Consider the following 12,112-nt stretch of genomic DNA (forward strand, 5'->3'; position numbering starts at 1 on the left):
AGTGTTCATGGTGGCTTTATAGAATTAATTGCTGTTAATAACAAGAATCAACTGTATCTTGTTTTATAATTACTGTTATTGAGTGAGATCCAATTACTGGGTAAGTCTACGTCTCTTCCATTGATATAAAAAACAATGTGCATGGGTGTCAAAACTAACTGTACCAATGCATGCAGCCAACTATTTTTATTTAATGATCTTTATTTGAAGAGTTGTGTTAGAGTCAATTGTCAATTGTTATGGATTTAAAGACAAAAGGTTTTACTCTACTCAACCAAAAAATGTAAAATTCTAAGGAATTTGGAAAAAGCTCTGATCCTATTTTCATATATAAGAAGCCTATGAGTGACGAGTGACTTGTATTCACTTCATAAAGATCATCAGACATTTGACCCAATGTAAAAATTCATATATCTTCCTTAGCCTAGTCATCAACCTAACACATTGAATTATTTCTACTATTACTTATAACATTCTTATTTGCCTACTTATCTGCATATGAGGAGAAAGCTATATTGGCTCTTTACTTTAGAAATCCAAATGGGTCACATTGATATGGTAAATATTTGATGTCAAAGAACACATAGATGGCTATGGAAGTAATAACAAACAAGCTGCATAAAATCTGGAAAGAAGTTATCCCTACAGTCACCATTTATAAAGAATACTCAATAGACTATTTTGTTGACTTTATAAAAGCATTTGGCTACCATTAGCTATCAACAACCCTATTGTAAAGTAAATGCTTTGAGACATTCTTAGCAGTGAGAAAGACAAGATGCAGCTTAACCACATGGCCCCTTTACCTTCAGTTGTCTCTGTTTGGAATAGTGCACCCAGCTCACAAACTCTTTGATCAGTTACCAGTCAACATCCTTCTTATTAAGTATAAGAAAAATCTGACAAGGCCCAGAAATACACCATTTCTATTAGCTATGGAGCCATATTGACTGCAATTTAATTTTACAATACTGAACATTAGAAAATTTATGTTTCAGAGATATGGAATTGAAGTATTGTCCCAATGAACCATAGATAAAAAAATAATTTAAGGAAAATAATACATTTAAAGAATTATTTCAAAACTTAGTAGTAAAAGGATGTAGATTCATATTATTTTTGACCGTATTCCATGAACATAGAAAAATCATCTATATAGTTCACAATTTCCTTTGGGTATATCATGATGCTTGGCATTTAATTGTCCAATTATTTTCTTTAATAGGACTTTGGAAAAAAATCAGGCGTATCTAACAATACTACCAGGTTCTGCAAATAGTTCTTTTAACCTTGAACTGAAGAAGAGTCTTTACATATGTGGTCTTAAAAAGAGCTGTTATGATGCATTACAACACTTGCTATTGAATTTGTTAGCCAATCCACCAAATGTACTCTTACTTATTTCATGTGCTTTACTGGCAATTTAGAGAGCAGGCTCAAGGTGAATGACACTTGTAATCTCAAAAAAATCTTCCCATGGGCACAAGAACTTGAAATCTCAGTAGTTTAACATGGAAACCTTCTTACTCAGTTAAATGGTTTTATTTTAAAGCTGCTGGGTACATATTTTCTAACCTATGATCACTGAAGATAAAAAGCAAATCTTGTAAATTCCTGCAATTGTGTAATTTAGGATATGATATAATTTAGCCTCCTTTCTTGAGGAGGAGGCTAGTTGTGGAGTTTAGGAGGTGCTGAAGGATGGGAAGATTATATCAAGAGTTATAAGGAGAAAGGCTGGTAGTTGATCTCCATGTTCTCTGATTCCCTTGACCCAGTCTCCATGACAGCTATGTGGGGCATCAACCAACTAGGAGATTTCTGGAGTTATTGGCTCTGTCCTGGCAATCCCAGCCTGCCACAAGACTCAGAATTGTCCCCCTCGATATTTAAGCCACAGCTTACAACCTCCATATAGCATCAAACTGCAGCTGAGATCAGGGAGGATATGGATCGATTAGTCAGATACCTGGAACTCCCATCTATCCAGCTGCATAGGCTCACCCTGGTAGTAACCTCAACACTGTATATTTTTCATCTTATTTTCTGTGTTATGGTGGGGTTTAACAGTATGTACACTATTGCATTTACTCTACAACACCATCAATTAAAGATGAAATATTACTTAAATATCACTAAAAAGGGAAAGTTTCCAAACTCAAATGCCATCAATTATCATGCAAACCCCAATTTCACAGACAGTAAAATGTAAAACACACACACACACACACACACACACACAATGTATGTCTTGGAGTCCATGAAGTTCAGTCATTCAGATTGAGATAAAAACAGAAGTGCCTACATAAAATATGGTAATGTTCTCTTGTCTCTTTTATGATTATCAATCAAGGCTTAATTTAACTTTGGTTTTAATGACACACTCAGACTGGAGCTTTGAGAACTTCAGCCGGCCGCATCGTACCTTTCTTTCTGTCTCCCTTTGATGATGATTTCTTTGTGCGGCCATTGGCTTTCTCAGCAATCCAGACTTAATTCTGTCTGCATCGTTTTGTCTTGTCCTTCTTTATTGCTATATAAGGGAGAAATTCTCTGCCTGACTAGAATGCTTTAGTAAAAGCCAAGAAGGACAAATACTAAGATGACATAGTATATAAACAACAGCATGACTCCCCTTGACGTTTTTTTTTCCAAACATAGAGAGGTGAATTTTCTCTATTTTCTGCCTATATTTGCTATTTTTTTTTTAAAGTGATAAATCCCTGAATTTCATTTGCTTGATTTCTGTCGAACCCTTGAAGATGTTAACATGACTTTTCACAATCGTCTCTGCACTCTGAATCTGTCACTTGGATAAGAGGGGCCTCCAGGTATTATTGCCGCCTGTAGTTTCTCCTAGGCTCTTGCTCATGACTTGGTTCAGTCACTCTGGCTTCCCTGCTGCATTGGGAATGTTTCTCAGTAATCCCAACCGTTCCCTCATCTCTACTCACCAAGCAAGGACTGAGACATTTTCTTTATCACAACAGCAATCCTTACAGCACAATGGTGTGGCTGATGGATTGGAAGGGAGTTGCAAGCTGAGGCAGGAGAGAATCTCTGCCAAAGGATATTAGTAAATACACAAACAAGCAATGATAACTTGAAAAAAGATACATTTCAATGCACGAATTTAACTTCGCAATAAATGTGTGAAATTCAGTATAGATACCTGAATTTGAGACCAACATTAGGAATCACTGGGACATAAGTAATAGTTGGGATCAGAAAGTGAATGTCATCTCAGTACAGAAGGAGAGAAGAGAAAGGCAAATCCTGGCCCTGAGCACCGGCAGGCAATCTCCAAGGCAGGGAGAGGAAGTAACATCGAAGGAGAAATTGCTCTCTGAGGGATCAGAAGAAAACTAGGCTCACAAAATCCAAGGGACAGGACTGTTGAAAGAAGAAGAAAATCACTGGTCAAATGATGCAAACTAATATAAAAAATGATTTGTAATAAATATCTTCCTTAACTTTAGATGTTATGAAAATTAGGGAGTATAGTATGAGCCATTGCACAGGTTGGTAGGCATCTTTTACAGAACAATTAACAAGGACATTTCTGTTTTATCTCAGAACCAGGCAGTATTAATCTCCCTCTGGTAGACTTTGGCAATGTTTTCATTTACAATCTTATTTGTCCTTCATCTTCTCTTCAGGAGAGGGCCTGGCTGCATATAGTGCAGGAAATATCCCTTGAGCAGGTCAGAGCAGACATCTGCTTTATAGAGTTGCCTGCCTTTGTCAGGAGAAATACACCACTCAGTAATCACCTGACCATGCCAGAGCCCTTGCTGGCAAAATCCTACCACCTGCCCCATTTCCTCACATCTCCTTTCAGCAAGTGCTACAATACCCTGCCTGCAATTTTGCCCTGAGCATATTGTTTCCTAGAATTGGTTCCTTTTTTTTTTTTTTTTAACAGGAAAAGGGTTTAAAATCTTTTCTTAGCTACAAAATTTTACTTGGTATTGATCATTTTGTAATTTCCTGGCAATTTTTATTGGTTCTTCTGAATATCTTGGGTATCCATGCTTCTGCTATCACCTATGAAATCCTCAGTTTCTCAACCATTATGGCCATTTGGATTTATAAATTCATACTAGGTTCCATTACTAGAATTGCTGTATCATTAACGCTGAATTTTCAGGATTTATCCTTAACCTCCTGTGCATTCTTACCTTGATCCTTCTGGCTGTAGCAATTCGCATTCCATCCCAGATCTTCTGTATTCTATTGACCTAGCAAAGCTAAATGTTTCCTGACATTTTCAGGCTTACTTCTGAATCAGGCCTCTACTCTATATTACTTTTGCAAATGATATGCCTTATGTTTTTCCTCCTGAATTTAAAAATAAAATGCAATTCATAGAAGATATACTGTACTTCTTTAAGTTGAAGGGATTTTCCCCATTATAAAAATCTTTCTAGTTTTACATAAAAGAGTCAGGAAAAATATATGAAATGAAAAAAATCATTTATAGTTACAGCACTCCGATATTTTGACATTTGACATTAATGTTATCTTCCTGTTTTATTTCTAGTCAGATATTTTTGAATTCTTAAAATTTTATTTTTTGACCCATAATGTACATGATTTCTTCACTAAAGGACATGTTTTTTTAAAGAGAAATACTGGTAAATAAATATAAACAAAGTTAAGTGAGGTTTTACTGCAGTAGCAGAACCAAAATTTTATAACACATAATTTTCAAACCCTTTCACCCACATCACCTTTTAAGTCACCTTATTTCATTTGTGGAGTTTTTAACTATAACCTGCTAACAGTTATAAATATTGTTAAAATTTGTTGCAAGATATAAACTCTTAACAGATAATATCCAGAAAATCATATCCTTTTTCCTCTTTGGTTTCCTGATCTCATCTTGTGCTAAGTCAGTACACAATATTTACTAAAATATATATTTATTCTGTATATGCTAAAGTGTTACCTTAAACCTGATTGTAGAAAATGGGAAATTCTTGTGATTATTCATTTTACTCATACTATTATGATGCATCATGTGTCAAGATAAAATTAGGAAAAAGAGAAATGTTACACTAAAACATCGATGTTGCAGTTATGAATATCAACTATGTAGTTCCTAAGGCAAACAGATGTGTCCCAGTGAAATCTCTATATGCATTGAAAATAATTAGATACCTTAATTACTCCAGTCAACTGTACTTTAAAATTTCTTCTAAAAATCTAGCTCTTACAGTATAGATTCTGTTCGGGCGGCCTAGAAATACCCTATTATGGCTGAAATACTAAGTGAAACCTCAGCTGCTGCTGGAAAATGACAAAAAAGCCCCCTTTTGTTTTAAATAAATTGTAAATACCTCCAGGACACAAATAACGTAAATTTGAAAAATGGAAAATATTTGTGAATCTAATAACTCTTTTGAAAGAGAGAGACAGAATTAAACATCACTTTCCTACATATATGGTGTGACATTTTTGTTTTGTTCCAAGTTATTTTACTTTTTGTGTGACTCTGGAGTTTGTAAACATGCCATAAAATTTGGTAATTACATAATGATGATTTCATGGTTCTTGCTTAGTATAAAGGTGGCTAGACAGGGCAGCAAAATTGATTTTCTTTTTTACCTTTGTGGAGAGAAAAAAAAAGGAAATTGAATGCAAATTCTGCCTTAACACTATATTAGAATTCTAACAATCTGTTACACATGAAATGAAAACCAGGTGTAGCCAACTATTAGTTATTGTGCTATGATATTCAGCCAGTGGGTTAAGTTCAAACAACCCTTTGTTTAACCCATGCCTTGTTTTGTTACCCATAATGTTCCAAATGCAAATGACCTGAAACTATCTCTTGTCTCCTCTTGCCAAAGGTACTCAGAGGCAGGACTGTCCCTAGGCAAAATCATGAAGTAGGTGAATCTTGTGTTCATTCCCTACCCTTTTGCAATGACAATATCACCTTAGATTCTCTCCACCTTCCTGTCCCCAAGTGCCTACTCCAGTTGCTCATTGCTCTGGATTTACCCTCTGTTTTCCAGGGGGGTTTGTGCTGTTTCTTGTCCAATCCCCTTTGTAATTTCCCTGCTTGAAAAATGTTCAGTGGCTCCCCTAGAGGAGCCAGGCAATCAAGGTCCTCCCTTCTTTTCTTTTGAGTCTTAATTCCCACTGCTCCCACACCACAATATTATACTGCAAGTGAATCACCCACCTTGCCCTTTGTATTTCTGTATCTTTTCCATACTATTCCTTTTGTCTGAGTTGGCCTCCATCTCTCATATCCATTATGAAAACCTTAATCATCTTTCAAGATTCCACTCATCTGTATGTCCTCCACATAGCGTCCCTGATCACCTCAGCCTCTCTCCTCCACACCTCATCTATACCACTCATCTGGCACTTACCACATGTTGCTTTGTATTATAATATTTATGTATGTGTCTTGTCTCCAGGCACTGTGCTGGGCGCTTTACAAACGTAATCTCATTTAAATTTCACAACAATCCGATGAGGTAGGTATTACTAAATCATTTAACAGTTGAGGAAACTGAGGTTCAAACAGGTTAAATAAGCTGCCTAAGGTCACACTGCTAGAATGGAACAGAGCTAAGACTTGAACCCAGGTCAAAAACATATATTCTTTTTACAAAACCATATTGTCATTGATTCAGTCCTTTTCCATCTTCTGAGAGATGGAATGTTGATTTAAGATATAGTAAGAAGCCAACTTAGGCTTTCTGATTATCACATGCATATTCAACAAAAAGACAGAGTTTATTGATAATCAGGGTGTTCCTATCTAGAGTTGATTTGTTGACTATAATCCATAAGGAATTCAAGTAAAATGTGAAAGAAAAAAAATCCTTACCTAATGTTGCCAGAATAAATAAACATGGCATAAGAAGAGAATGTTCAAGACAATTCATAATTCAAGAAAGGCTAAAAAGCATTGGTCTCTTATTTTCTTATTGGAAAATAAGTACAAGGAAAAGAAGAAAGCATGGGGTTGAATAGGAAAGTCTTCCTATAAACCTCCTAGGATTTAAACAATCTGGGGTGGTTAGGAGGCTGAAGGTATGATTTTATCTTAAATCTCTCACCAACAAACAATATCTCAATTGAGTATAAAGCCCCCCTCCTTTTTTTCATTCTGCCTCTGGTATGACATCTTGAATAAGTTAGGGGAAAGAAGATTAGCATTTCTAAGAGAGAAATCTCATTCCCAATGGACAACTTTTACAACTACCCTCTATAATAGCCAGAACCATGGATTATGAGCTGTATCCTGGACAGGTCCATTCTGGGGGGGTCTCCCATCAGTCACATGACAAAGACCCCATCTTGGGAAGAATTTAGACTGAGGATCTCTTTGTATGTGTGTGTGTGCGTGTGTGCGTGTGTGCATGCGTGTGTGTGTGTGTGTGTGTGTGTGTGTGATTTACTTATCTAAAAGAGAGAGGGAGAGAGAAAGGGAACACACAGGAGGAGCAGAGGGAGAGGGAGAGGGAATCTCAAACAGACTCCATACTGAGCATGAGCCCCATGTGGGACCTAATCTCATAACATTGAGATCATGGCCTGAGCCAAAACCAAGAGTCAGATGCTTAATCAACTGTGCAAACCAGGTGCCCCAGAATCTCTTTGTGTTTTGACACACTACCTTTGCTTTTCACTTTCCAATCCCCAAGCCTATCATATAATCTGTTGCATATTTCTTTAAAATGAGTGAGATGCAGTTGTCGTTAAACATGCATTCTCTGTACACCTCTATTAACTTCCAACAGTCATCTCTACTTTGCTTACAAACTCTGTTTCAATTTATGTATGCTTTCAGTTTGCCAATCCCATTCATATGTGGCTCTACACCTTTATTCTTTATACCAATCTTTTTTTTTAAGATTTTATTTACTTATTTATGAGAGACACAGAGAGAGAAAGAGGCAGAGACACAGGCAGAGAGAGAAGCAGGCTCCCTGCAGGGAGCCCAACATGGGACTTGATCCCGGGTCTCCAGGATCACACCCTGGGCTGAAGGTGGCACTAAACCGCTGAGCCACCAGGGCTGCCTCTTTATACCAATCTTAATGACAATTTTTAAATTGTTTGGGAAAAATAATGCATGTAATCTAATGAATATAGCATGGCAAACTGGACTTCAGGCCCTATCTTGGAAAGCCTGAGAATTTCCACTTCAGTTATGTATGAAATCTGAGGAATTCAATGAGTCCTACAGGAAAACTACCTTCACCTACACTGAAACTCAAAACACAAAAGCTCATTTTCTTTTCTCTAACATTTTTATGATTTTTCTTGTCTTCTATAAAAGTCCTCAAAGCTAATTCATTTTTTTTCTTTTGAAATAATTATAGATTCATGGAAAATTGCAAAAGAAATGTACAAGCAGTCCCTGTGTGCCCTTCACCCCATTTCTCCCATGTGTTGTATCTTACATAATTATAGTGCACTATCAAAGCCAGGAAATTGACATAGGTCTAATTCACTGTTAAATTAAAAAAAAAAAAGTATAACCTGACAACATCCTAATCAATTTTGAGTTTCATTTTATATTCTGTTTCTACTCATAAGCAGTAATCATACTGATGATGTTGGAAACCAAAGGTGGTATGCCCACAGAGAGAGAAAGTTCTCCCACATTGATGGAGATGATCATTAGGTCTCATGCAGACCCTGGGTCAGGGTCATAGATGGTGGAAGGGAGCCTCAGAAGACCTGGGCTGGAATCTGATTCTGCCTCCAAATGTGTGACCTTGAGCAGGTCACTTGACCTCTCCAAGCCTCAGTATCTTCATCTATAGAATGGAGAAACTGTTTCTCCTGCCTACTTCATAGGGTTGTTGTGAGGATCAAATGTGATGTGTATGAAGGAAGGAGGTAGGCTGTGAATTAATAGTTATAAAGTTTATTATTTTCTGAAACTACAGCTAGTTACAGCAGTTTAGTTCTTCAATGGTGATTTTATTCTTAGAAACAGAACAAACCCACCTCCTTATTAGCTACAAGGTCTAGAATTTCCATTATGTATAAATGACCTTGCCTTTCTACCACTCTTAGTAGGACAGGTACTAGCAATATATTGGACATGCACTTTGTGACTCATTACCTACATACCCCAAGGCATACGATCTATTTTAAAATAAATATTTCTTAACATTTTCTTCTGAAAGGTCGAATGCATTTTAAGTAGCTTTTATTTTTATCCTGACCACAGGATTTATTCTTGTTTTTTTTTTCAGCCATGAAACATATAATAGGTATTCTTGACAATAGTGAGAAATTATAAGGATACCAGATTAGACAGCGGATGGTTTATGAAGTAGAAATGGAAATCATCCAAACTACATTGTTCCTTGGTTTGTCTGGATATATAATATAAACTCCTAACTCACTGGTGGATTCTGATGTGTGGGTAGTAAAAATGCTAGTCTTGGCAGTAAGGTTGGAAAAATGTATAGGATAAAATAAACTTAAATCATGGAAAGTAAAGATAAAATGTGTGTACTGAATGTTACGGACACCAAGATAAAAGTGTTAAGATTTGTTTTCCCCTCTTTTCTCCTGGTATACAGGCTGGCATGGCTCTGACCTATGACCCCACAGCTGCCATACAAAATGGGTAAGTAGACCACAATTTCCCTATTTTAATTGCTAAGGTATCCTTGATCTCTGGAATCAGTACTGAAGAAAAATGTTCAAAACTGTCTTACTTTGTTTTAAATCTTTAAACAAAAATTTTAAACCATCATTTACCACCATTGTACTGTTTTTCTTGTCATGCATGATTGACTTCATAGCATCTTCCATGTCCTCTATTCCCACGTGATCTCTACCCACATTATGTTTCCCTCGCTCATGCTCTCTTTCTCTCTCTCTCTCCCTTAGAAAGAGTAAGGAATGGGATGTGAAGAGGGAGCATAGATAGAGCTAGGTTGGAGGAAGTATCTGTGTGTCTCTGGGATAAGATTGTTGCCCTGCTGATAACTCTAGATTTTAGCTTTCAATGATTTTAGCTTTCCCAGTTCATTTCAACATGAATACTGTTTTTGCTGTTTTCTTCTGTCTATCAGGGGAAGGCAATGGACAATCAAGTTAGTAAGTTGATGATTGTGTCTTCATTCTTCTATTTATTTATTTATTTATTTATTGGATAAAGGGGCAGAGGGAGAGAGGAAGAGAATTTTAAGCAGGCTCCACGCCCAGCCTGGTGCTGGATGTAGGGCTCAATCTCAGCCCTGAGATCATAACCCACGCCGAAATCAAACGCTTAACCAACTGAGCCACCCAAGAACCCATCATTCATCATTTTAATAACCATCTGGAAATGTATAGCCTCTTGCTTAGAAAAAGTCACATAGCTTAAGGTTCTTCCTTTGAAAAACAAGACTTAAACTACATGACCTGATCTCTCAAAGATTCCGTGATTCTGTATACCTTTGATTGAAATTTTCTTCTAACTTTCCAATCCCTTCTCTTTGCTCTGATTGTCCTGTAGTTGACAATAATTATTCTTTGGTTGGTTGGTTATTTTATGTTCACAGCCTTCCATCTTGGATTTCACCATGGCTTTCAGTTTTCTGTCTTACAATCTTATTAAAGAATCAATCAGAATGAACGAAGACCTCATTTAAGATCAATGTAGAGGATAAAAAGATGCAAACTCTATTTTCTATTTGGTCAGCTGCCATTAATGAAAATCCATTGGATAGTGGAAATGCTTAAATATCTCCTATTCTTATAGTTATTCATTTAGGCAGTGATTTATTCATTCATTCAAAAAACACCCAATGAGTCTGCCAAACACCTTGGTATGCTCCACAGATTTAAAAAACAACATATGAGAAGGCCTTTGCCTTCAAGGAACTCATAGTCTACCCTTTCATAAAAGAATAAATGTGAGTGGTAGGCTAGGGAAGGAGTCTAGTCCTTTCTCACTTGTTAATTAAAACTTCTCTTCAGAAGTGAAATTAAGGATTTATCCAAGAAGTGGTGTTCTTATTTCCAGTAAGGCACTCTAAATTTGATGTGTAAAAAGAAGGAAAGAAATGGAGAAGAAAGTTCTCAAATATACAAATCATATTATATAGTTGGGGAAATACAATAATTAAAGTTAATTAATTATAACATTAATATTATAACAGAAAGGAATAACATGGATCGAACACACACTATTTACCAAGTACTTTATATTTATAATTTAAGGTGCATGGGAGCAGAGCCAAATACATGTAAAAATATGTGTGGTTACAATTAGAAATGTATATACATAAATGGAAAATAGAAATAATAATTGAATGAATACTTGTATGTTCACTAACCAGATTCAATAAGTCCTGATATTTTGCATACTCTGTATGTATGTATATGTATCCATCTGTAATATTAATCTGCATATCTATTATAAATTCCATCTTACCTAAGGCTCTATGTGAAGGATTAGAAATGCAGCAGTGACCTAGGCCTGGACTAGAGTGAGACCATGGGGCCACCTTCTGCATTGCTTTAGGCAGTCGTCTTTCCAATGCATAATTTAAAATCTGACTATCTTCTCTAAAGACATAATTTTCCAATTATTCTTCCTGATTTATCTTAAATCTAAAGAGAAAGTAAAAAGGGATTTCAGTTCTTAATCTGAGCTGCCAAAAGGGAGCTTGAGTTAATGCCATCCATGTTAGAAGCTGTGAGGACCCCTGATGCACAGTGAACATTTCTCCATTTTGTAAGCCTTCACCTCACATTTCAGGTCACTGTCCATATGCTGTATTGAGATCGACTACAGGTACATCTGTGCACCTTATATCAGCCTCTCTATGACATGTCTTTATCTGTACCTTATATTAACAATGTTACCCTGTATCCTTGAAACTATTTGAAAAGTCACAAAAATGGCTCACCCTTTTCACTGCCCACTTAAACTTTTACAACAATGAATAGTTCCATCATGAAACACATTTTCGTTAAGATGCGGAGGATACCCATCTTCTTGGTCTTATCAAGACATCATCTGATCCTCTTTCATTGATAAAGAACTGTATGCTATCAACTGTAGTCCTTCTCTTCAATACCTTCTTGTCCACTGAATCTTCCTTTCAGGCTATAGAAATGGTCAAGTCTC

At 36.3% G+C, this 12,112-nt stretch overlaps 1 protein-coding gene across 21 annotated transcripts in view; it reads left to right on the forward strand.

The window, feature by feature from the left end:
* RBMS3 (RNA binding motif single stranded interacting protein 3) overlaps positions 1-12,112 on the forward strand; it is a 1,278,684-nt gene that overhangs the window by 1,149,433 nt on the left and 117,139 nt on the right. For 11 of the 21 annotated variants that reach the window (XM_077865504.1, XM_077865505.1, XM_077865510.1 and 8 more), the window contains 2 exons: positions 5,856-5,894; positions 9,570-9,616. In XM_077865504.1, the coding sequence (XP_077721630.1) occupies positions 5,856-5,894; positions 9,570-9,616 (86 nt within the window). The remainder of the gene's footprint in view (positions 1-5,855; positions 5,895-9,569; positions 9,617-12,112) is intronic. The other 10 variants (XM_077865513.1, XM_077865512.1, XM_077865508.1 and 7 more) reach the window with 1 other exon arrangement.

The sequence above is a fragment of the Canis aureus genome, chromosome 22, assembly GCF_053574225.1.
Source record: "Canis aureus isolate CA01 chromosome 22, VMU_Caureus_v.1.0, whole genome shotgun sequence".
Classification (NCBI taxonomy): domain Eukaryota; kingdom Metazoa; phylum Chordata; class Mammalia; order Carnivora; family Canidae; genus Canis; species Canis aureus.